Here is a 27,016-nt window from a genome sequence, read left to right as displayed (position 1 = left end):
CTTCTTCAGCGTCGGCCTGTTGGGGGTGCGTTCTGTTCCCCCTCTGCTTCGGGCTCCCTGCCCCTCCTGCTGGTGGTTCAGTGTTCCTGTTCCTTGGACTGCTGCAGAGGTTGAGGGGGGGGTCATGGGGGCTCCCCTGGTTCCGGTTGGCCTGCCGTGCTGTTCTCCCTCAGTGGCCTTGCCTCCGCTGCGGTCTGGCTCTTGTGGCCTATGTTCAGCTTGGTTGTCCTGGTTTTTCCCTTCCTGGCTTCTGTGTGGTTGGTGGCCGTTTGGGGCTCCTGGTTCCTGGCCCTGTTTCTCCCGTCCCTTGGGATGCGCCTGGTTCCTCTGTTGGGTGGTTGCCAGTGTCGTGGGCTCTTTGGGGTGCTCTGTCCCCTCGGGTTCTGTTTCTCCCTGCCTCCGCTTGTTCTCGTCTGTTCCCTGCCGGGTGCCTGGTTGAGTGCCTGCCTGGGTCTTCCTGTTGCTGTGGCCTTTCCTTTGCTCCGGCATATGGCTTCTGGTGTTGTCCGGGGGCCGTTTCTGTGGGCTTGTCGGGCTGCTTCTGCGCTGGCTCCCCTTGTGCTTGCCTTTTGGCTTGCTTCTCTGGGGTTTCCTGTCCGCCCCTCCTGTTTCTGCCGTGGTGCCTGCCTGGTTTGTTCCTGGCTGGGGCCTCTTGGCTGCTGCCATTTCCTGTGGTGCCTCCTGTTCTCCGGGTTGATGTGCTGTCCCCGTGCTCCGCTGTCTGCGCGGTGGTTGTGCTTGGTCGGGCCTGGTTGGGGCCTGCCTGGCCTTCTGGGGCTGCTGGATGCTGTCGGCCCCCTTAGTTGTTCTGGTGTTGCCTGGTTCCCTTGGGGGGTGCCTGTCTGTTGTTTCGGCTGGGGCTTGGCGCTCCTGTTGGTTGGGCTCCCTTTGGACTCTGCTTCCTTGCTGGGCTCTCTTTGGGTGCTGGCGGGGTGTTCTGCAGTTGGGGCCGCTTCCTGGTGGTTCCTTGAGGGCCTCCTCCGGATGTTGGGTCTCTTCCCGGACTTGTTTCCCCGGTGTTGTGGGCCTGTGGGGGTTCTGTGGTTCTGGCCCTACGGCCTTCTTGCAGGTTCTGTGTGGCCTCGGCCTCTGTCTCCGGTTTATCCGGCTGTGCTGTCCTTCGGCCTGCTGTGTGGTTTTGTTGCCGGTCGTCTCCTGTTCCTTCTTGGTTATGGGGTCCTGGCTCGCTTCTTCCTCCCTTGCTTCCCCGGGTTCTGTTCCCGGTGTGGGTCTGTTTGGGTGCCCCGCCCCCCTCCCTCTCTGGTTGGGGAGCGGTTCTGTGGTGCTCTGGCCTGTGCGGGTCCCTCCTCCCTGGCTGCGGGTTGTCTTTGGTTTCCTGTTGCTTGGTCCTCTGCTGTCTCCTTCTGCCTCCGCTTGGGCCTTCTGTGCGGTCTGGCGGTTTTGTGCCTGGGCCTGCCATTCTGCCTGTGTGGTCTGGTTGCTTGGCTCTGGTCCTGGCTTCCTTATTCTGTTGGCGTTGTTGCCCTATTTTTGTTTTTGGCTCCCTGGGCCTTGCTGCTTGTCTGGCCTGGGTGTGTGATTCCTGGATGGTCCTGTGCCGTGTGCTCGCCTTCTTTGTGCTGCCCTCTCGGCGCGATGGGCGGCTGCTGGGGTTTCCCGGTTGCTCGGTGCTCCCCTTCTGCCTTGTGTTCCCTCCCTTTGGGGTTGGGGTTTTTCTGGGGTTTTGGTCATTGTCTCTGTGACCTTCCTGGTTTCTTGGTTTTGTTCCGGTCTTGTTGGCCTCTCCTTGCTTGGTGGGCTTTCGGCTGGTTTCTGGGGTTTTGGGGTTCTTCCCCCTCCCTGTTCTTCGGGTCGGGTTCTCGGTCCTGTTTGGCTCCTGGGTTCTTGTTGCTTCCTGGGCCTCCTCGGCCGTATTTCCGCCTCCGGTGTCTTGGGGTCGTCTCCTTTGTGACCTGGTCCAGGTTCCCGGTTTCTCGGGTTGGCGGCCTGGATTTTTTCTTTGTCTCCGGTGCTTCCCTCCTGTCCTGTGCTGGGTTGCTGTCCGGTTGTTTCCCTGCGGTCTTCCTTTCCTCCTTATCGGTGTGCCCTTGGGTTGCTGCTTGTTGTGGTTTCATGGGTGTGCTTGTGCGTGCGGAAGGCCGGGTTTCTGCTTTGGTATTTCTCCACTTTGTAATGAATGGGACGAGGACATAAGGGACGTGGGGGTAATGCTCTATTACTTACCGGTAATCTTCATTACTCCGGGTCCCGTTGTCCTCGTCCCATTCATGCCCCCCTCCCTCCCTCCCGGGTGGCCGGCCTTCCTGTCTGGGCTTGTTAGTACAGGAGGGCTGCTGGGTAAGTACTGCTAATGTACTCCCGGGGAGAGGGGCAGTATTAGTGCCCCAGCATTCCTCTTGTTTTTTTTTTCTGTCGGGAGATGGGCATCTCCACTTTGTAATGAATGGGACGAGGACAACGGGACCCGGAGTAATGAAGATTACCGGTAAGTAATAGAGCATTCCTGCCGTTTCACTTTGATGCAGGGCAGCGCAGTAAGGTGAGTTATTGCGCTGCACCAAATCTCTATGAATATGCCCTCTGGGGTTTTTCTATTGGTTCTCGAACCAAGTGAAATCTCGGCGAGAAAAATAGAGGGAAAATTAGGAAATACCAGTGGAATTAGATACTGAATTACAGATTCCACATGGTTCTAAATGTAAACAGCTAGTATCTCCGCCTCACCTAGATTTGCCAGCACCTCCTGTATCAGTAACTCTGGACAGGGCCGGACCTGCCGTAGCGGGCACTGGGCGTTTCCCTGGTGGCCTTGGGGGGCCGTTTTTGTCCCTGGGGCAATATCGGCCCCCTGTAACAAAATCGGCGAAACCGACCCTAGGAAACAGCTCGGCTACACCCCCCGTCTTTCCTCAGCTGGGCCCGCCAAGCAGTTTGCCAGGGCTGGTTTCGGTTAACAGTCCGGCCATGACTCTGGGGACAGAGTAACCGGACAAATTTCCAAGGTGTTGGTGATGAAGCATTTGAGCTAAGCAGGAATAAATATTCTGGCATGGTCTTCCTGCTACAGCTAATAGGCTTGCTTATTAAAAAAGAACTAGACAAAGTTTGACGCTAGGTAAGTGCCACATAGGCTGTTTCCTAAATCGCCCTGCTACACCTGGAGACTTGGCATGAGAATTAGCGGCCCACCAGGGTTCTGACACTAAGGTGTCTCAAGGCAATGACATACAGGCTTACTACAAGGCAGACGACTCTTTTTTCTGCTAGGTAATCCATCAATGTTGTTACAACAACAATTTCACTGGAAAATTAGAAATGATACTATTTTGCACTTATCTCTTAGAAAAATAGTTATTTGTATTCTTTGTAACAACACAGAATACTTTCATGCAATCAGCCATTAAGGATATATCAGTTTCTCATTCAGTGCACTAGTTTAGTTCCCAAAATGCAAGAAAGCATTTCAACTATGTGCATAAATATAAAGGCAGGAGACAGCAGATGCGGGAAACCAGTCCTATAATTTCAGCTTTCCTCGATCCCCCAACCCGTTTAATCCTGGCAAATAACTTTTGGGCTCATTTATTTATAAACGTTTGGAGCAGAGAAGATTCAGTTCAGCAAATTATGTTCACCAAATTTGCACTACAACAAGCCTCACTCATAAATGTTTAAATAGACTGTAAAGTTAGTTCACTTAAAATAATATGATTGATTATTTCTACAGTACACACCACATTGAACTGTCTCTTGGCTCCCTGATGAGCAATTTCCCAACCAGCTGGAAAGTACGTTTATGATCTCAAGGGCCCAGCCATGGAGACGTCATCATGTTGTATTTCAGATATTCACTCCTCATTGGACCGCCCTCTCCTGGATTGTAAGTGACTGCAAACAAGGCTTCTGGTTCTACGACCCAAACTTCACCTTACTGAACTTCACAGCGTTCCGAGAAAATGTGGCAAACCACAGCCAATCTGACAGTGAGGCAGCCAATCAGTATTGCTAAAACAGAGGGCTCAATTCTATCTGGCCAGATAATGCCCAATCAGAATGACAGGAACAAGTAGCTGCTTCAAATGCTGCTGGTGGATAATTGATCAGTCCCAATCAGAATGACTGCTGCTTACCATGCCTTCCTGCGTGTCTAGACATCCATAGAGGTGCGACAAAGCAGCGGCATAACTACTAAAGTGCAGATGGGGTGAATTCGAGCCTGTATGAAATGCGCTCGTGGAAAGCAATTACATTTGGCACTGATTCCAGAATACTGCAAATGAAGGATTCCCCCCCTTTTGAAATGTAGCCTTTCCTAGTCAGCAAAGGTTACAAGCAGTCACAATTGCTACCCTTACAGTTCCTTAACAATTACTTTAAGTTTAAATGTCTCAAAAGTCTTAGGTTGATTTTCCAGCTTTTTGCCAAACATGTCAATTAGGGTGCATAACAATGTCCCTAATTGTCTTTGATACTTTTCAACCAGTGGCTGACCCTCGATTTAGTCTCTTCCCAGCTGTAGCGAGGCCTGTACCCAAAGTGCCTGGTGGCCTTGTCCGTTTCGTAGGATAAAGAGGTGACGATGACATTCAACAATGGCTTGGTGAGGAATGGCTTCAGGGTCCAGAAAGGCTTCACCAGGAAGCGGATTACCACATGTATATGTATGAATATCCACATCTTCCAGTAAGGTACGTGCGAGCCCAGTCGGATTGTGGGGTCCACCTCCAAGAAGAGATCGCGCATCAGCAGGCACCTCTGTCGCGCCGGGGTGTGATCATACGTATAGTACAACTGCCCTCCCAGGACTTCCGGCTTCAACTGCAGCTGTCTGGCAGCCAGTACGTGCATCCACGCCACATTTCCTGGAACATATAAATAATTTGTGGGATATGATTGTCAGAAAGCATACCTAGACAGTGAGTTTATGCACACAACTACATTAATTTAGGGACATTTTCAAGCGTTCTTTCCTCAAACATGCACCTCATTAAGTAATCCTTCCAATAACTAGAAAGCAGATTATAATTTAGAGGTTTAATATGTAGTACTCCACTGCTTGCTTGGTTTCCCACATAAATCATGTATTGGTATACAATTTATGATCATGATTGACATAGCTATTTGTATGTGCCTGTCCACCATACGCTCATAAATGGCAAGCTTTTAACAGAAGGTAACCCTACACAGGTTAATACATTTATTCACATACAATATTTCCACTCAGTGTTGTAATATTGCTTGTAAATTCCTCTCAGGTGGTAGGGAATTACTTCCATGGTGGGTTTCCAAGGATAGTTCAGGAACAGCCTTAAACTCGAGAGTTTGTGGGTATTCTCATACTTTTTTTTCAACCCATTCCCTTCCTGGAATTGGTCAGAAAGTTACTCTTGTCAGGAACAGAAGCCAGGAGTGGCCCAAGTTTCCTTCGTCGTCGTCTGTCAAAATCCCTCTCCCACCCGGCCCCACTGCCCCACCACTCTTACCTGCATGGGCCGCGCCTGACAGAAGCAAATATCTTTCCAAGGTGTAAAGTAGAAAGAATAACAATTGGTAGGCTTTGAGTGAAGATATTTTCCCAGTTCTGTGGAGATATTACTTTGAATGTCATTGCACAAATATGTCAATGCTACATTGTTCATTAGGCAGCATTTCACATGTGGAAATGCTTCCAGGTGGTAGTAATTGGATATTCACACAAGTGTCCCACAAGTACACTTGCAAACCAGCATCTGCTACAGATTTCCAGGCAGTTTCTGGTACTCATCCTACTTTCTGTTGTTCCTGATTTTTTTAGGCCTGTTTCTAATTGCTAATTGTAATAGAGCTCTCTGGACAATGAGCTATCCTGTCCATGCTCCACATTATACTTCCCTCCAGAACCACTGAATTTCGTTTAATTTCACCAATATTTGTTGAATTTGTTCTTAATACCCAGTGCCCTATCTTTCATTTCTGACTTTAGCTCCCAATTTCTTGTCCTACCAGGATTTATATCTTTGTTGGTGAGTATGAACTGACCACACAGGTTGTCCTCCATTCAACCAACTAGGAGTAAGCTTGGAAACAGGTTTCCTCCCTTTGAGGACAGCGAAAGTAGAAAGCCCTGTGACGGCATTTGAGGAAGTGAGGTATGCTCACAGCATGTCTCTCAAAGTTTTCTGTATGGATTTGCCTGATGTGAAAGATAATTGGATAGATTCCATTATCATTTTATTTGTTCTCTCTACCAATCAAGTGGCTGTAGGGCAGTACACCGGTGTTCTTATGTGATTGATAGAAATGTTTTAAATTCTTCCAACACACATTGTACCCCATTATCTGTTATCATAGCACTAGGGATACCTTCTTTTGTAAATACATCTCTAAGGAATTCTATGAATTACTTTTTACTTATGTTACTCACAAATTGAATGTTTACCCAATGTGAGTAGTAGTCAACAAGTTGTAGACAAATTTGTGAATGATTCCTGGAATGTTAACAGGACCTATTAAATCTAATTCCAACTTATCCCATGGTTTAGATGGAACTTTTACAGATGAAAGTGGGGCCTTGCATATCACCTTGGTTTTATCACTTTTCCCACATGTGTAACAATCCCTTACTTTGTTTTTTTTACCATTTTATCCATGGTGGCAAACCAATATTCTACTCTGATCTTGTTCTTAGTCAGGTTTCTTCCTAAATGCCCCTCATGGGCAATATCAATAAATCGCTTTGTTAAATGTTCTGGCAGTACAATTCTGTAGGCTTTTAGGATATACTCTCCTTGAGTGTTAAATACTTACATTCCAGTTTATGTTGCACTTGCTCGGTAGAGTTTTTCATTTTTCTGGCCATCCCTGCAGGATTTTTTATCTAACTGATAGTAAGGTTACCACTCTCTTTCCAATATAGCTGGGATTGTAATGAATTGAAATGTTTCATTGGAAGACAATATATCAGGTGAGTGATCAGTAGTAAGTAATCTGGATAAGCAATCCGCTACAGGGTTCTTTGCTACTGGTACATATTCAGCTTTGAAGTTATAATGTTGTAACCTTAATATCCACTTAGCTATATGTGGGGTGGTGTTTTCTATGCTTTTAGTGGATAGTACTGGGATTAAAAGGTTTATGGCCTGTTCTTCGCAGGAATGGCAAATCCCATAAATAACATTTAAAATAGTTGATTCTCCAGAAACAGGCTAGCGCCTCTTTTTCTACAGTTGAATAATTAACTTCAGACCCTTTAAGTTGTCTGGAAGCAAAGGCGATTATACTTTCTGTTCCTTCTACTACTTGAGATAAGGTAGCCTCAAGACAACTGTTACTGGCATCATTGGTTAGAATAGGTTTGTGGTTCACATTGAATTTACCAATATTAGGTGCTTTCACAATTGCCTCTTTAAGTTTTGTAAAAACATTGGAGTGTGTATCTTCTCATTCAAATGACATACTGTTTTAGTAATAGGCATAAGGGTTGTACTGTGTCTGAAAAGTTCTTTACACATTTGGACATACATTCAGCAAGTCCTAAAAATGTTTTCAACTTTTATTTGTTCGAAGGAAGAGATGTATTTCTTACTGAATATATAAGGCTGATCTTGGGCTTTATTCCTTCGCTTGAAATGGTGTGACCTAAGTAGGCAATGGCTGTAACAACAATTTAACATTTTTCACTTTTAATTGTTAAGCCAGCTACTTGGAGGTTATTGAGAACAATTCTCACATTTTCATTATGTTCCTTTTCATAATATCCATATATCAAAATGTTATCCTGAAAACACAGTGTTCGCCTGCAATCCTCAAATATGTGCTACATCACCCTTTGGAAGGCCGCAGCAGCCGATGCTAAACCAAAGGCCATTCTGCTGTAACGGTACACTCCAAAGGGTGAAGTGAAAAATATAAGTGGTCTGGATTTCTGTGAAGCGCCACATGGTGGTAGGCTGCTGAAAGATTAAGCACACTGAAAATGTTTGCATTGTGTGTTAGGCCTAACAATTTGTTGATCCTGGGTAGAGGATGTCTGTTCACCCAGAGGTTAGAGTTTAGGTCACGAAGATCTACGCATAGTTGAAAATCATTAGAATTATGATTGGTGGTAATAACTATGGGCGTGAGCCATTCTGAGATTTCAATTTTTTTTCGATTACTCCTTGAACTTCTAATTTGTCTAGTTCTTTTTTTAGGGGTTCTTTCATAAGTAACAACTGGATCTGGTTTTGTGAAAAACTGGAACTGCATTATTTTTAAGCTTAATTTTGTGAACATTTCTTTTAAAAGTCCTAATTTATCTGTCAAGATTTCAGGAAACTCTTCACATACATCTTTGCCTACAACAGATCTGGCAATTATAAGCACTTGCTCCTCATTGTTTGGGTCAAGCATTATGCCTAAATCCTTCCGATGTTTCTATCTCGACAGATTCTAACCTTGTTAAGTTATGTATATTTTCCCACTATGCTCCTCTCCTTAAAGGATTGCACATTTTAACCATTCCTTTCAATGCGATGGGATCTTTATTTTAACCCCCTGGTTAGATGTCAGGTGGCTCTAAAGTATAATCCTTCCCAGCAAATTTATCCTTGAAACTCTTGTTATCAGTGAAGGTGTATGGGGGGCACAAGTCTGCATAGACGTTGAACATTACTCCATCTAATGCCATATCCCATGTGGGACAGGATATGTTCTGACTTTTTTCAAAAGAGTGTACCGGAAAAATTATTCTATTTTCGGTATCACAATCATTGTCATTACAGATTTAACCAAGTCTATTTCTTTAGTTCCAGAGTCTTTGCACACTTTATTAAAGCGTTCCCTTTAGTTGCATTTTTTACAAAGCACAGACCTTGCAGGGCACTTGGGATTGTTCTCTATGGGATTAGTGTTGCCACATCTGTAACACCTTAACTTATCTAGTTTACTACTTTGTTAGGTTTCTGTGTCTGGAGATGTTTTACCTTGTATATTTTATCTGTTTCAACTACATTGTTAACACCCTCTGACTCATTTAGCAATTCATTTTTTGTTTGAGTTTTATTTCTTTTATGCATTTGGCAGTATGCTCTATGCCGTTAGCAATATCTATTGACTCTGGTGGGTTCAGATTTAAAGCAAGTAGCTCTCCTGCACCAGGGGGCTATTTCTGCATCTTACAAGTTGATCATGTATAACAAAATTATTAGGTTGACCAAATTCGCAAGTGGCTTATAATCCTCTGAGTACTGCAATACAGTATGCTGTCTTTTCATTTATTCCCTGTACCCTGCTGAAGAACTTATGCCGTTCTAAGAGTATGTTTATCTTTTCTTTGAAACAGTCCTCTAGCCTTTTCAATGTGACCTGATGTGCATCATGTTGTGCTTCTCCATCACCCTCAACTTTTGGTGCTGGACCTTTAAAGCTCGGACCCTCTTCCTTCTGTGATATATTTCGGGTATCACAATGATTAAAATGTCTGGTCATTAAAGGAAAGACACAGCCTTGATGGATACTGGGTTAAGAAGTGTAACACATAAAGTGGCACATGTGCACAGGCAGCTCATAAGTGGGGCTATATATGCCATCTTTTTGTAATAAAAAATGAAACAACACTTCACAACTGGAACCTTCTCTGCAACAATGGAAATGAAAACATTGTTTTCAGAATTGTCATCATTTCATCAGCCGAAATGTGATTATTCTCTAAGTACTACCTTGCCTACCCCCTCACCTCTCTAGCCTCATTTGCCTCTCGCTAGAGTGAGGTAGAGTGAGTGACAAAAGAGTGATAGAGAGACTGAGAGACAAGTGAGCGAGGTTGAGAGAAGTGAGATAGAGAGAGGTAGTGGTACTGAAAGAGAGGTTTGACCTTCTCATAATCCACCAGTGGGGCAAGGCTGGAAGCTGTGGCAGGTCAGGGCTCCACGAGGCCTGATACCTTTACCACAGTGTCCCACTGAACCAGTTTCAGCATGGCAAGCAGCTCTGAGTCGGAAGAATCTGGTTTTCTTTCCCACTGAGGATGTGCCTCCGGTGGCAAGCCTCAGCACCTTGATCCAGGGATAAAATTACAATATCAATTTCTTTTCTCCAACTGCTGCTACATTAATTTACCTTCATAAACTTAGCTAAACTGTGCATTTGCTATGCCGGCTAGTGGTAACCAATACTGTTGCCTGCCATTGTGCTTTGATTTGTTTGAGCATATTCACAATGAACCAGATCACTAGGATCACAAATAGGAAAGGTCTGCAAACCAGTTACAAACTACCTCATTTTTTGGCAGGAGGACTGCAGTCCTCCATATTACAGAGGTACGATCACGATGAGTTAGTCATTGCAATCAGTACATGTTTCTGAATATTGTGGAACCTGGTCAATCAAGCAATCCTGAAGTCCTCAGGACAGTCGTCTGGGTTATCTTCAGCTAGGGCTCCTGCAGGTCCAGTCCACAGTGCTCAACTGGACCTTGTTGGATTCAGAAGTCCTACTGCTCTTGTTTTCCTGGAACAGACAAACAACCACTTAGCCCTTGACAGCAGCCCCAGCCTTTCGGTGTCAGCTGTCATCAGGAGCCAGGAGGTGTTGAGTCCTCTTTTTCCAGCAGTCAGGCACAGTCTTCTGTCTTGAAAGTGTTACCCCACTAGGAATGTTCTGAGAAGTTGGTGGTGCGGTTCCAGCCTTATCCTGTGCTCTAGCCAGTCACTGACAGTCAATCTCCCCATTATTCCCACCTTCTTTTCAGCTCTCTCGCTCTTGGTTAGTTAGATAAGCCATTTATCCAATGCACAGTACATGTTGTTAGGAGAAAGGACAGACTCTATACCACTGTTTACCAGTGGCTTAACAGACATAATCCCAAAGTCAACAAAACCAGACATGGAAAAGTTGGGCCCCACGTCAAAAATGATATCCTTTCTTTAACAGCCCATATAAGATTTCCACATGCTACAATTGATCATACCCTGAGTAAAAAATTCAAAGACTATATTGGACATTACAATTCAATACATCGCTGGTATATGCCTGACCAGTGCCAATTACTAATATCCTTTGATTTCTTTTTTACATGCAATAAAAGCATGACTAACTGGAAATAGAGGGAAAACAGACAAATTACCTCTTTTTAAAATGAGCTAATTCTTTAAATAGCATTACAACGTACCTACGTATGTGAAGTTATTCTGAACTCCTTCCGGTTCAAGAAAGCTTATGCAGCCCTTACTGGCTTTTGTGGTCAAATAGGTGTTCTTGATCTCTTTCAGCTTCTCTCCATATATGTTACTTGGACGAATTACACAGGTGATCAGTTTGCTGCCATTGGCCAGCTGAAAAACAGCAAAACACACCAGTGATCACACCCGATATTAGGAAACAGTGTTCTTATGGAGAGATTATCCATAGTAAAACACACAAGATGATGGACGGAATGTTGCACAATGGCAAAACATTCACCCCCAGTCCCAGATCTGGGTTTAAACCATCGTTATTTTGCTCACCAAGCCACCCCAGTTCAGACATGGCCATATGCAAATCAGTCTTGACCCTGTGCCTCATGGGAACAGTCCAGCCCAAACTGCCAAGCCATGTCTTCACTGTACCGGAATCTAGCATCCTAGGACCGGTTTCTGGCTATCAGCCGTCTTCAGCCAGGATAACTTGACTCCAGTGGCGTAGTGAGCACGGGACCCACGTCTGGGCATACCCTTCCCACATCATCTTGTGTGTTTTGCTGTTCACCCTATATGGGAAGGGTATGCCCAGACGTGGGTCCTGCAGTCTGCAGCACACAAAGAAAAAGTAAACTGCCTTTGAACATTGTTTTTGTGCAGAATAGGTGACCAATTCGAGTAATGCATGGACACTTGCACCACAGGCGCCTACTTTGGCACCAGGCAGCACTTGGTGAACCCGCTCAGGGAGCAGGCAGGAATGAGTCATATCTTAGTAGATTTGGTGCATTCCTGCCCTCTCTCTTTCACACAGCGAAGATTAATACATCTGGCCCTCTCTTTCCTCAATGGCTCCAAACTATGGAATCCTGATGGTTCACCTGAGCTCCCTCAATTTTCACTTCTCAACCAGAAGTGCTCAAAGTGAGGAAAGGAGTTGCACCGAGGGCCCCCAGTAGCGAAAAGGAAGAGCTGTCCAAGGGGTACCGTACAAAGGACCCTTCAGGATCACTAGCATCAACAGTGCAGCTTCTGGCTTTTACCCCTTCTCTCTTCAGCTATTGATATTCTCCTACAACTCAGCACCATTCAACTGGGGGAATTATGGTAGGCTTCAGCTTTGGCTGGCAGTGCCAAGATATCAAACACACACACACACAAACACACACACACACATGCACACATACACACACACACACACACACACACCACTCACTCTCTCTCTCTCTGTAAGTTAACTTCTTAGGGCCCGATTCCGATGCGGTTAGGAAAGCATTCCCACCTAGGGCCCGATTATGATGCTGTTAGGAAGGCCTCCTAATGGCATTTGCTCCTTCCGAATCGGATTAGGAACGTGTCTTCCCGACCGAGGGCCAGATTAGGCTCCATAGAAGTCAATGGGTGTCCTACCAAATCATATCTGGAAGCATCCGGATGCATCATACTCGGTCGGTCGGACTCTTCTGATCGAAGTCGGTCAGAAACCATTTCCAAACCGATTAGATTGGGAAGATTTCCTAACCGCATCAGAATCGGGCCCTTAGTTGTAAATGTGGAAGGCACATGAGGGAGTGCCTGGACAAAGGGACATATTTACTACTAAATTGGAAGGGTTTATAGAGGAGTAAGGAGGGGCTTAGGTAGGACTAGGTATGGAGTTTAGGGAGAGACATGCACTCACCTAGAAAACTGTAAGCACATTGCTGTTCACAACTGCACCTCTAAAGTTACTACAGCCAAAACAGAGGTCAATGTACTCCAGCTTGTCCTGGAATAAGTTCAGTACCACTTGGATGCTGCTGGATTTGATACTGCTCCTTCTTAGCAGGAGTAACTTACATTTGTAAATTTGGCTCCATCCTGTTTCATGGGGCAGATACAGATATGTCTTTTCTTTTGAGTAACTTTGCACTCGTATTAGTAAATAGCCATAAGTAGTAAAGTTAGCCTGTTTATGTTGATAATCCACACAGGTACCTTTTTCGAAATGCATGACTAACTGACAATGTACTGTTCTATTTTTCCCAGATAGAAGGGTGAGTAAATGTGGTGTTTTTTTAATAGTTGCAGAGGGGACATCCTAGTTTTATTGACTGTCCTGTTTACTACATAGACATCTGAATTCAAGTCTGTGTGTCTTGTTTCAAGTAAATCATTTATAAATTAATCTCCTTAGAGTTAGTTTCTTTGCTTGAATCAAGTTCAGTTTATTTAGCTAAGTTGCTGGTATATGAATTAATTCCTATATTTTAAGAGCCCAGTGTATACCTATGTAGTCACTACAAATATTATTGGCTGAATGTGCATAAACCAATAGTGCACAGCAATGTTAGAAGGGGCCCCTTGTCAAGACTTTCTAGTTATGTTTACTGTTTCTGTTAATGCACAAATTCATTCCTCTATGAATTCATAAGTGGTAACATTTATTTGCAGATAAATGACACTTCTTACTTATTGCTGTATATTCGGTGATTGCTTTCATTCCCAAAATATAATGTCTGGAACACCATCTATGGTGATTCATGGAGCATGTCACTTTAGCATAATTCGAGAGTAAATTATAATCCCAAAAATTGAAAATTAAGACTCTGGACAGAAAATTCTTTTACATTTATATGGCACAAACGAAAGATACAAATTGAACAAAATAATAATCAGCAGGTCATGAAAAGGTTCCATGAGTTATTCCCTCAAAGGCAATGTGCAAGTAGAAAATAAGTACATATTTATGGAAAAATACATTTAGTGAATGTGTTCACAGAAATAATTTTTGAAGTTCACAGAAGGCCTATATGAAGTGACTTCTCCAGATTTCTGATGATATTATGATGTAAAGTAAATAGTTCAGAATAGCTAATTACACAGCACAGCCCCCATATCCTAATACTGAGAGCCCCTCTTCAACTACCTGCACTGCAGGAAAAGTTTGTGTCTCTACCTGTTCACCGTTAGCTCTGAGGACTAGTTTTTCTGCTGTAGCCTTGGTCCTCCCATATGATAACACGGGTTCCCCATTATACTTGGTATCCTCTGTTCCTCTAATAGAAAGAAAGTTTTGTTAGGATCCATTACAACCAATCATTGAAAAAAAGATACACAGGACAAACAAGATTCTACCAAAAAAATGCTAGAACAGCAGAAGTCATGGTAGAGTGTCAGAAGGAGTGCAGATGTTGCAGACTCATTCACTGTTGTCTGGTTTTAGAGATAAACATTACAATACAGGTACATGTAAGACTACTTGAAAGACTGTGCTTTTTAATGAAGGAGTTCACTCTTTATGAAATGCTTTCTATAAGAATATTTTAAAGCTCAGCCATACAAAAATAAAATAAACTCGGAGATAGATGTGCATAATTGATAGTTTCCTTTCTAGCTTTCAAAAGTTCCTGGATCGTTTGCTAACCATAAACCTTCCTTTTCAATTTAACTGTTTCAAATTCAATCATTGATTAGGGCATTCAGTGAAAAACTTACCATACAACTATATTATTATCACTAATAATAAAGACAATGATAATAATAGGAATAATAATAATAATAAATAATAAGAGTAATAATGTATTGTTATTGTATTATTGTTACTATTATTATAATTATTATTATTGTTGTAGTTCTTGTTGATGTTCTTGTTGTTGTTTTTATTATTATTGTTATTATTATTATTAGTTTAAACCAATAATGGCGATGTGGTGATAAGCTCTGTCGTGGCTGCAGTACAATTATAGGTCCAAATATTTGACCTCAATACAGGCAAACAACGTTTTCTATTTCTATTAATAGCACATTTCAAGGGTTTGAATTTGCAGCCAATATGACTGAAGAGAAAGCGGTCAGTGGCTGATAGTAGAAGAAGGTCCATATAGTCTATTTTGCATCTGTACGCTTTGTCAACTTCCTATCTAGTCCTACACGCACTACCCTGCTTTTCATGACTGTCACAAGAGTGTATCTTCTCTTTTCAGCTCATTGTTTTTTAACGATATATATGTTTCAAGTTCTAATTCTGACAAAAATAAATCAGCCTGTAATCCTTCAAAGTTTCAAAAAGTGAGTCACTTTTAGTTGGGTAATAGTAACATCTAGGGGCCAGATGTTGGAGCCCTAATACCGGTCAGAAACGGCCGATTTTGGCCGTTTCCGACCGGTATTAGGGTTTTCAGATGTAGGGACATGTAATTTAAAGAATCGGTAATTTTACAGATTCGGTAAATATACCGATTCAGTAAAATACCGAATTGGTATATTTACCGAATCGGTAAATCCATATGTAGCTGACACTCCTAAGAGTGCCACAGGCCCTTAAGAGTTGGTATTTTACCACACAATCCTGTTGTGTGGTAAAATACCGAATTCAGGTGTGCATGCACATCTGTGCATGCACACCTGTGCCATGTGACACACAGACATGCCCTTAGGGCATGTATGTGTGCCACATGTCACACAAGCCTGTACTTGGGGTGCTAGAGGGTGTCAAAGTGACACCCCCTGCACCCTTGCAGGATTCGGTATTTACCGATTCGGTAAATACCGAATCGGTATTGCCCATTGATTCCTATGGGCTTCAAGGCCCATAGGAATCAATGGGCAATACCGATTCGGTATTTACCGATTCGGTAAATACCGAATCTTACAGATTCGGTATTCCTGAATTCGGAATTACCTAAATGGTATTCAGAATTACCTAAATGGTAGACTCTTAAATACCGAATCGGTAAAATTCGGTATTTAGGAGTCTATAAATGGGAATTACCTACATCTAGGCCCTAGTATTTACAGCACATACCTAGCTCCTTGCATGATGCTGCAAGGTGAGCTGTAAGAAAGACGACCATGATGAAAAAGTATGAATACTTTGTATGATAGTTGTCGAAGGAAGTATTTCACCTTACACTTGCCCACTGGTGCTGGAACAATTTTCAGGGTGAGGTTCTGCCATCAATGTTACATCACAGAAGTCATAGGGATTGTGAAAAATCCACGCGTCACACAAAGAACAAGTGTAGCGAATGCGTCAAGCCCATTTGGGAGGAGAGTGGTGAGGATGTGGTATTTAGTCAGTGGTGTATTTTGTAATACATTGTTGCCAATATATTGCTAAAGCGTGGTGTAGTCATTTATAGACAGCATGCTTTCCTCTGAAATGACCACTGCATTTGCACAAACATGCAGATTTACTCCTAAATATAAATAGTGCACAAACAACGTATGGAATTTGGGTTTTAGCGAATAATTATAATTGCACATTCCTAAGTAAAGAGTCTTGATTTGTTTTGATCCTATTAAAACCATTTCCATCACACTTCAGAATTACAAAAAAGTTTTATTTGTGTTTCCTTATTGCTGATATGTTTTGGAAATGTTGTACTGTCCATTGACACGTATACAAATAAAAAAATGGCATCTTACAGCCTTTCCGTTCACACTTCTTTTACTCTAGCAAGACTGTCATACAGTTCAACTTTACAAAATCCTGTCACTTTGAAGTCAGAGAATAAAAAGTAAACCCCAATCACCATGTTAAACGAAAAATAAACTATTTGTCAGAAGACAGATCCAGGCATTTGATCTCTGTCTTTGAACGCTCAGTAAATGTGACCAAATAAATACAGAATTTAAAGACATCTTATTGGTCATTCACTTTCTGAGCTCCAGCATGGTTATTTCAGGGGGCGTTGCAGCACCCCTACTTCCAACGACTAGGCACCTTGCCCTATGTGAAGACCAAGCTCACTGTCTGGCAGAATGCTGCATGAGAGGTTGGTATGTCGGAACATATGTATTATATTCACATTTTCCTTTTCCATTTTTCCTTTTCCCTCCACTGTTATTTGTTGAAATCTTCTGCTCCAATATATATTGGAATATGGATTAACTGGGAAGCCTGTTCTGTTTTTCTTCAATAAATTTGCATGAAATAAGTAATCTACATCTTACCTACAATATTGACTATAAGGGGTCTGTACCCTTTTCTTTACTAAATCACCTAATACATCAGTCTCCCACGGTCATTCTTGTGTGTGATTTTATGCCCACCCTGCTGAATTCAGTATTCGCTGCTTAGTGTGGCACCCACTGTCAGATGATCGTTGAAAACCGTTGGTTCACAAGTGTATGGCTGAAAACTGCACTTTACTATGCTCGATATCCTGTAGGTTTGGCACCTGGTATCTTCTTGACAAGGACCTTTTCACTTCCTTTCCTATTTACTTCAATATGCACACACACTCAACCATAATCAGGTCTTGCTTCTTTGGTAGCGCTTCAATGTGCATGAAATTAGTGCATCTTCATTTTTGTTAGGCATTTTTACTTGCCATACTTGGAATGCTCCTTCAACAGAGAGGAATTTACATCAAGCGGACAGAAACTGCAAAGAAATTATCTTGTATAAATTTAGGTGCATTATTGGTTATTATATGACCATACCTGTACATTAATTGTAAAGGTATTTTTGTATTATTAATATGGTTGATACTAAGTATTAACATCAAAGTTATCCTAGTTATGAATCACATCATTTGGATATGACATTATTATGGTAATTTTTTTCCCCCCCCCAAGTTTATTCATACATTTATTGATTGTCATAAGCTATAATTCATTTATATTTACAGCGATGTTTCACCTGTAACTGCAGTGTCTTTTGAAGGAAATAGTATACAGTTTATAGGATACAGAATTGACAAGACATATTAAGGCAGGTCCGCTTGGATTAACATTTACACTGCACACAGAGGTGTCTATGTGCATAGATTAAAGATCAATGTGTCCTTCCGCAAACCATGATAGTTAACCAACTCAAACTTGATTATAAAATAGTAGATTTGATTTGGCAGTATTTAGTGGCAAATTAGGCAAGTTCCAGGGATATCACAACAAGATCATTACTGACAACAAATTGATGACTACGGAACAAAAACTGAGACGAGCCTCTTTTATTGTACAAACTGATCTTCAATCGATGTAAGAACAAATGATCTTCCAGGGAACTTTTGATCATTAGTTTAGTTTTCATCCATTGTCCTCACAAAAAAACATAGTGGTAGCCTTAGACTATGTGTGGACCGTGGAGTCTCGTACAATAATAGAATTGATAAACATCTATTAATACATACTAAAGAGATAGTTGCAATGCTAGAATGTGCTACTGTTTTCTCTACATTGGATTTAAAAGCATCGTATTACCAGGTGGATTAAGAGGGGAAGTCGAAGAACTTTGCTACATTAATTACCCTTTTTAGGTTAGTTTGGTTCATAAGGGCTATGTTTAATATTTTTATGAACATGTACTCTTACATCAAATTCTTCTTGGAATATATCTTGGTTTTAAAGTAAGATATTAACTCACATTTAGAAATTCTCAAAAATATGTGCTATAGCTTATTTACAAATGGATAAATACCTAGTAACAAATGCGATCTCTTCAAAGCAGAAGTTGTCTACCAAGGGCATACTTTATTAAACAAAGGGATTATATCTTCTTGTAAATTAATTTCTGGTCCGATTTTCAATTCCTTTTGTTATCTGAAGAGTTATGGTTGGTACAATATGACCAAACGTCGTCATTTGTTTGTTTTTTAAAAATATATTTTATTGATTTTATACGGTCATCTTACAATCAATAGAAACACGTACCACGATATCCATGTCAATCAAATATGCCCCCATATTAACACCCAACTCACCCCTCAACACCCCCCCCCCTACATACTCGGTGGTGTGGGCCCATACAGATTCTTATACCCCACTGTGGTATCAGTTGTCCAAAGAGCTTGCAAAGCAGTGTTCCTTGTTTGTCAATCACATGGACGTGTATCGCTCATTCCTCACCCTTTTCCATCAGCGAGTCCCTTAGGGACTGCACCAGGGCCTCCCACGCTCTAGCTACCTCCAGAGCCTTATCATTACCTACAAGCGTAGCCTGCCTGAGCCTCACAACACTCTCACAGTTTGCCCATTTACAGAATTCCTTGCGCCAGCGCTTGCTCGAAGGCCCCTCCCTTGCCTTCCAGTGTCAAGTTATTTCTCTTTTGGCCAACAAGAGACCCAAATCAATAAATTTGCTGGTTACTTTAGTTTTAGCTGTGTGCGGGAACCAGTGAAACAAACAAGTGTCCATAACGTACTCTAGTTGTCTATCTGTAACTGCATTCAAAAGGTCCCCTACTTCCAACCAGTAACCCTCTATACGTGGGCACAGCCATAGCATATGTTCCAGTTCGACATCCTCCTCTAAACACCTGGGGCACGCTGCGCCTCGGACCTGGAAGTATTTCCGGATCTTGCCCGGGGTCAAGTAGGCCCGATGTAGAATGAAAAACTGAATCTGCTGGAGTCGAGCGTTCCTGCTCCCCTTCCATGCCCTCTTGAGAATGTGTTCCCACGTAGTATCCGGGATTGGACGGCATATACCCGCTTCCCACCAAACGTCGTCATGGATTCAGAAATACGTACAAATTGAAATTGTCTTTATTTCTGGTTGCAAATTTGCCTTTATGTGTTTAAACAATACTTAAGGAGTGTTAAATATACACATATAGGTTATATATTCAAGTTTGCTATGCACTATTATTCTTCCTTATGTTCCTCTGTTATTTGTGGAACATTCAGCTCCAATACTCATGTTTAATCTACAATGTTATCTTTATAGAACGGAATGTACACACGATACCTCTCTGATGTTTGTAGAGGTAGTCAGAGTTAGGATATGGAAACACTGGGATGCCTGTTTGCCACCGTCTCTCCATTGCCGCGTCTCTCCAATGTCGAGTGAGTGTCTTCCGGGGACCGGGAGCACCCGGGCTCCCCACAGCCAATCAGAACGCTGCATTGCAGTGTTGTAATTGATAAACACACAGACTACCGTGAGTCAATCACAATGCTGCAACGCAGCGTTGTGATTGGTCGAGCTTCGTCATTCGGCGTTCAGCCAGGGAATGGGGACCTGGGCATGTTCTCCATGCAGGCTGCATTACAGCCTGAATGGAGAACATGCGAAATGCGCATGAATGTTTGGCTGTCCCAAGTGGGCTGGTCAAATACTCATGTACACTTTACAGAGTGCACAACCACTCCTCCTCCATGACGTCAGGGGAGCCAAGCCCCGCCCAACCCTAGCCTGACCATACGAAAAATAAAATGATAACTTCAGTTATCATTTTATTTTTTCGTTTACACTGCTCTGTGAGCAGTGGAGTGATGCTCCTCCGCCTTAGTGGAGGAGCTGCCACTGCAATAGAAGGTGGGCAGGCAGGGCTAGGGAAGCAAACAGACAAGTGAGTGGTGGGAAAGCAAGAAAGGTAAAAAAAAGTGGGTGGAGAGGAAGCAAGAACGGCAACTGAGGGAGGACGAGAAAGAGGAACAGGTAGGCGGGAGAAGTATACCAGGGAGACAGTTGTAAAACACATGCACTCTTTCAGAGAATCATAACCAAAAAGTAAAAGGTAGCTCCTGAAAAGGGAGTAGTGGAAGGATACAAGTAATCGGTCCATGCTCCAGGGGAAGGATAATCACATGAAGAGGAGGGAAAGCCTATGGAAGGTGATGAATGAGAAGCAACCAAATGAGAGTGACAATGCAGCCACCCAATGGTAAGCAAAGGGTCATTCCTAAGCCCACTACAAGTTAACAATATGTTTCACAAGAGACAGTGCATGAGCTGTTTAGGGGATATCTAAAAACAAGCTCTGTTATTTATTTATGTATTTCATTTATAGAGTGCTTGAGCAACCAAAGGTTTCTTTGCGCTAAAAACAAATCTAAATTAATATTCTTAATAGTAGTAATAACAGCAGAAGTAGTAGTAGTCAATAGTCCAAAGGCAATAGTCCTAGCAGTAGTAGTAGCTGTACTAGCACTACTATTAGTAGTAGCAGCAGTAGTAGCAGTAATAATAAGATTAGCAGTAGTAGCCTTTATTAAGGTAGTGGTTACACTAACAGTAATAGTAGTATTAGAGGTTGTACCGTTAGTTGAAGTAGCTGTAGTAGATGTAGTCGCAGCAGTAAAGTAGCATTAGAAGTAGTAGTAATAGTACTAGCAGTTCCATTACTACTGCTAGTTGTAGCAGTTATAGTAGCATCAGCAGTAGTAGTACTAGCAGTTGTACTACTACTTTTAGCAGAAGCAGTTGTAGCATTAATAGCAGTAGTAGTAGTAGTAGTAGCAGCCGCAGTAATAGTAATAGTAACAGTAGTAGTAGTAATACTAGTAGTAGTAGTAATAGCAGTAATAGCAGCAGCAGTACCTGAGCATTGACTCCAGCTGCTTGTTGGGGCCCAGGGCGGAGATGGAGCCGGTGTACAGCAGGTACGGTACACTTCGGGCACAGCAGGCCTGGATCACGTTCTCAGTCCCTGAGAAAGACATTATTAGCACAGTGATGAACCGGCCTTAAACAGATTTTTGTGCAGTTTGCTCAATTCATGGAATAACGCTTTTTCATTTAAATCTGACGCAATTGAACCTTGTTACTTCCACCAATTAATTTTTTTTAAATCACCGACAAGGACAGCAGGTTTTTTTAAAAGGTTTTTTCTTGTCTCAAGTAGGTTACATAAGCAGGTCTTAAGGCTCAATACACAAATGGACGTGGCTATTACAAGCGCAGCAGGTGCAGTGGCACCGGGGATCAGGGGTGTAAGGACCCCACTGCGTCCGAACTATGGCTCTTGCATACCACGCCGCTAGAAGGATGCCGCTGGGGGGCGGTATTGTTTTTTTTCTTCCATTAGACACCTTAGGGCCCTTCCTGTGCCACTGTGTACTTTCCGTCTCTGTGTCTTTGCACCGCCAAGGTTCAGTTTGGGGTCTAGTAGGGGCCAGATGTAGGTAATTCCGATTTACCTACTCTTAAATACGAATCATACCGAATCGGTATTTAAGAGTAGGTAAATTGGAAGTAGGCAGATGTAGGTAATTTTTCATTTACAATTACCAATTCTGTAAGATTCGGTATTTACCGATTCGGTAAATACCGAATCGGTATTTCCCATTGATTCCTATGGGCCGTGAAACCCATAGGAATCAATGGGAAATACCGATTCGGTATTTACCGATTCGGTAAATACCGAATCGGTATTTCCCATTGATTCCTATGGCAGGGGGAATGGGCTGTCACTTTGACACCCTGTAGCACCCCAATTGCAGGCTCGTGTGCCATGTGGCAAACATACATGCCCTAAGGGCATGTCTGTGTGTCACATGGCATAGGTGTACATGCATAGATGTGCATGTACACTAGAATTCGGTATTTTACCACCCAATAGGATTGGGTGGTAAATACCGACTTCTAAAGGGCCTGTGGCACTCTTTGAAGTAGGTTTCAAATAGGGGGGAGGCGAGAGGACACTATTAACCACTCAAGATGGTGGAAGGTCCAGTAGCAGCTTAGTGTCCGTACTGAGTACTAGAGAAGCAAATCAAAAAATGGGGTTGCTGCACTGTTCCATAAGGAAAAGGAGGGAGGGAAATAGTTAGCTGGCGTGACCAAGAAGGGGAATTAAATGATACCCTGGGGCATCCATTATGTTGGATGTATTTGCCTCACACACCCCGAGGAGTGTCATGCTTCATCATCGGCGGTTGCTCCTCGTCGGGGAGGCGGTGCAATCCCCGACGGGCACACCTCAGAGAGGGGCTCTTTGGCGGAGATCTTTTTCCAACTGCCTTTTGGTGAAGTGGGGGTATGTGGGCAGGGTAGTGTATTCCTATGATAAGGCGGCTAAAATGTAACAAGGGGTACCGGAATGGACTTTATTCTGGGGGTCCCCTGGCTACAGTTAAAAGGTGAAGCTAGTTGCCTAGGTGTCAGCCTATTATGTTGTGTGACCCCTAGTAGAAACTAGCTGTGCATGTGGTCAACATGTTTCTCGCTAATGGTATATTAACCGCGATTCTTCAGGACCAAAGTGAAGACAACAACATGCTAGTATCATACGTGTTGTATTGTTACCTTTGTGGATCCTCCTATGCCTATAGAAAGGATAAGGAAACAGTAGTTAAACAAAAAAGTAGGTCACAATATTGCCAGGAAGAAAATCTACTAACATGCTGGTGGTATTGAACGTTATTTTACACATCCACCGCATGCCAAGTGTATTGAGCGTGCAAAGTCAAAGTGAAGTGCACACACAATAACTAGAACTGTGAAAAGGACCGTGGATAGTGAGGGTGATAGTTTTAAAACAACAATGTAAAAATACAGTGTTAAGAATGCAGTGTTAAAAATTGCAGCAGTCTTAATATCAACGCCTGCCTGTAGAATGTCAGGTATTAGGCAGGTCTTATGTGTAACACCACTTGGTAACTTAGTAGGCATAGTAGCACTCTCCCTGTGATCTACATAAAACATTTAAACAGGCATGGGTAAAAAAACTCGCATATGTAGAAGCTCCTACTCACCTAGTGATCATATATTAGAGGCCACATGAGTGTTCGGCAGGGCTGAACTGCAGAGCTAAGCCCTCGAGGTATGGCTAGAGAAGGGGTAGGAGAAAACGCGGTAATGAAAAGCGAGTCCCTGCCTTAAATGTGGGTGGACTGAATGAGGCCAGAAAAACCTGTATTGGCGCTGATCGCTCACCATTTGTCAAGCGCTAAAAGCACTCACCTGGAGTCTTCTGCGTCCGGGCGTTGTGACCTACCCATCCCCGCCGAGCTCGAGTAGATGTTTGAGCTCGGCGGCGCGGGTCATTTCAACAACGCCGGGCGTTCAGCGTGACGCGTTGGGTAGCCGCCCCCTGCCCAAGGTCACGTGTGCAGAGCCGAGTGCGTGGCGGCCATCTTAAGCTGGTGTAAACACTGCAGAGCAGCTGTTGCCCTGGCTTACCGCCCCATGTAAAAAGCGGTGAAAAGAGCGTGGATTACCTCAGTTAATTGGACGTTTGCATAGTGTTTGAAACCAAAGGGTTAGACGAATAGGCGATAAATAGATTAGATAGTTGTGAGGTACACGTAGTTGTGAACAAGGCTAGTGTCTAATTGCGGGTGGCGGCCATGATGTAAGGGGTCCCTATGGGTGCCTGTGTTGCAAGGTACAGGTTAATTGTGAACGGTAATGTCGCCCACAGGTCGCCATGGTGTCAACAACTAAACTCTCTGTGTCACAGCATGTCAATAGTAAACGGTAATGACGCCCACAGGTCGCCAAGGTGTCAAGGACTAACCTCTCAGTGTCACAACATGTCAGTAGCAAACGGTAATGCCGCCCACAGGTCGCCATGGTGTCAAGGACTGACCTCACTGTGTCACAACATATCAGTGGTAATCCCTGGTCAGTCCGTGTAGTGGGACCTAGGTCTCCTTATGTTAGGGGCCCATGTAAGTGAGTGCCCTAGGGTCAGTGGAGGTACCTGCAGGTAAGAGAGTGACCCGGAAGTGGTGAAAGGTCAATGTCACTGTCAACTCTCGTTGCTAGGGAATGTATCCGGTCACTGTGTCTCATGAGTAGATATTAAAAATGTGGGAATCTATAATGAATGCCAGGGAATGTCTTCATTGAGCCCCTGTTGGTCCGATGACAACCGATGCACCGATCTCTGTTCTTTATTGAAGAGCACTTTAGCAGGGCAGTTGGGACTGGACTCCAGAACTACCCACTTCATGGAATTCTCATCGTGGTTTGCTTCCACATAATGCTTGCACATTTTGGTGTGGGTCTTTCTGCAGCGGAAATTGCTGCGATGTTCTGTGATTCGAGTCTTGATAGGGCGGGTTGTCATCCCTATGTACTGCAGGTTGCACGGGCATATTAACAAGTATATGCAGTGAGATGTATTACAATTTGTGTGTTGCCTGAGCTCCCATTTGAAGGTTTCGGAGAGTAGTATAGTTTTGAGAGTCAGGGTGTATCTACAGACCCCACACATGCCACATGGGTAGTGGCCCACCACAGGGGGTAAGTGCCATAAAGTTAGTTGGGTTGCTTTCCTCGTTGGTTTAGGTCTGGTGCTAATCAAGATATCTTTTAGGTTTTGTGACCTCTTGAAAGCAAATCTCGGTTCCTCTAAGGTCATGTCACCTGTGTTAAGTATGCCCCAATGATGTTTAATCGTGTTCCTGATTTTATTGGACAGGGAGGTAAAGGTAGTCACACAGGTGATCGGTTGGTTTTCAACAGGGGCTCTCTCCTGTCGTTCCAGCAGGGCTTCTCGATTATTATTTCTGGCACGTTTCCTTGCCTTGAGAACATCACCCTTGGGTTAACCCCTGTCGAGGAGGTTCCTCGAAAGAAGAGCAGATTCCTTCTTGTAATCAGCCACAGCGCTACAATTGCGCCTAATTCGTAAGAATTGGCCAAAGGGCAGATTGGTACGTAGGGCTCTGGGGTGGTGACTCGTATAGTGCAGGAGGCTGTTACGATCTGTAGGTTTCCGGTACATGGTGGTCTTTATGGAACCTGCTTCCAATCTGATCGTTAGGTCAAGGAAAGCGATTTCCTGGGGTGAGGATGTCATGGTGAAGTGTAGGTGAGGGTTAAGTGTGTTGACCCAAACCAAGAAATCTTCATGTGAGGTCGGTGGACCGCTCCATAGGATAAGGATGTCATCTATGAAGCGTTTCCACATCCTGATGTTATCGCGGAAGGGATTAGACTCATGATGTATATGAGTATCTTCAAATTTGGCCATGTACAGACAGGCTACCGAGGGGGCGAAGGTACTGCCCATAGAAGTCCCCTGGGTCTGATGGTAGAATTTGCCTCTGTATTCAAAGTAGTTTTCTGTAAGGGCTAGTGTGGCGCACTCCATGATGAAGGTCTGGGGAGTGTTGGAGCTCCACAGTTCTTGCCCAAGTCTTTCCTCAATTACCTCAAGAGTCGCCCTCTGGGGGATATTTGTATAGAGTGCTTCGACGTCTAAGGTAATTAGGAGGTCAATCTCTCCTATGTCCTGGACTGTATCCAGTAATCTAAGCACATCTGTAGTGTCCTGAATGTAGGAGGGGATGCTTTTCACCAGGGGTTGCAAGAAGTGGTCGCAGAACTGCGACAAGGGCTCTAGCACAGAGTCAATCCCAGAGACAATAGGCCTCCCTGGTACTGGTCTAGTGGCTTTATGGATTTTAGGCAGGATGTAAAAGTATGGTACCCTGGGGTCCTTTTTCATGAGAAATTCTGCCTCTTTTTTACTGATCCACTGATCACATTCAGCACCGGATACCAGGCTTGTGATTTTGGTCTGTAATCGCGCGGTTGGGTTATCAGTGATTGGAGTGTAATATCTCTGGTCACTGAGCTGTCTGTTGCATTCCAACTCGTAATCCACAGTGTTCATCAAAACTGTGGCTCCCCCTTTGTCTGCCTGTTTGATTGTAATAGAGGAATCATTAGCCAATGATTTCAGTATAGTCAATTCGTTCTTGGAGATGTTAGAATGTGGTGTCAGGCGGTCAAGCCTATTGATGTCTTTCAGTACTGCCTGTTCAAACGTCAACACTTCGTTGGGGACCATACCATTGTGAGGTGTAAAGGTTGAGGGATTATGGAGTCCGGAATCTTCAGTGGGTTCAATGGGTTTCCCTTCAAAGAAGGCTTTTAACCTTATTTTCCTGAAGAACGCCTTAAGTTCCTTAGTTTGTTGGAACTGATCAATCCTGGGTGTGGGGACGAAGCCCAAGCCCTTTTGTAGGACTTCCTCCTCTCTTTGTGTTAGGTGATGATCTGATAGATTAACCACCAAACTCACTGTTGCCCTGACCGACTCGTGCTCCTCGTGTCCATCCCTTGGGGGCGTGTATCCTCCCATTGGACCCTTTTCTCTGCTGTGTTGCCTCTTTTTCGCCCTCGCCCTCTGCCCCAACCTCTGCCTAAAAAAGGAGGGTGTGAAGGGTTTTGGGGGGGATAGAATGTAGGGTATTGTGGGCCAAAAGGTGGTTGGAAGTGGGGGAATTGTGGGTATTGCCAGAGTGGGGGGCCC

At 43.7% G+C, this 27,016-nt stretch overlaps 1 protein-coding gene across 1 annotated transcript in view; it reads right to left on the bottom strand.

Moving 5' to 3' along the window:
- Positions 1 to 3,924: 3,924 nt before the first annotated feature.
- Positions 3,925 to 27,016, bottom strand: part of LOC144822180 (3 beta-hydroxysteroid dehydrogenase type 7-like) — a 125,062-nt gene continuing 101,970 nt past the window's right edge. Inside the window, exons 4-7 of the mRNA XM_078679371.1 lie at positions 21,346 to 21,454; positions 14,035 to 14,134; positions 11,090 to 11,252; positions 3,925 to 4,823 (exon numbers count right to left, since the gene is read on the bottom strand). Of these exons, the coding sequence (XP_078535497.1) occupies positions 4,417 to 4,823; positions 11,090 to 11,252; positions 14,035 to 14,134; positions 21,346 to 21,454 (779 nt within the window). The 3' untranslated portion in view covers positions 3,925 to 4,416. The remainder of the gene's footprint in view (positions 4,824 to 11,089; positions 11,253 to 14,034; positions 14,135 to 21,345; positions 21,455 to 27,016) is intronic.

Source organism: Lissotriton helveticus, chromosome 3_1, assembly GCF_964261635.1.
Source record: "Lissotriton helveticus chromosome 3_1, aLisHel1.1, whole genome shotgun sequence".
Lineage (NCBI taxonomy): Eukaryota > Metazoa > Chordata > Amphibia > Caudata > Salamandridae > Lissotriton > Lissotriton helveticus.
The sequence above is the reverse complement of the archived record's forward strand: the minus strand, read 5'-3'. Positions and strand labels throughout refer to the sequence as shown.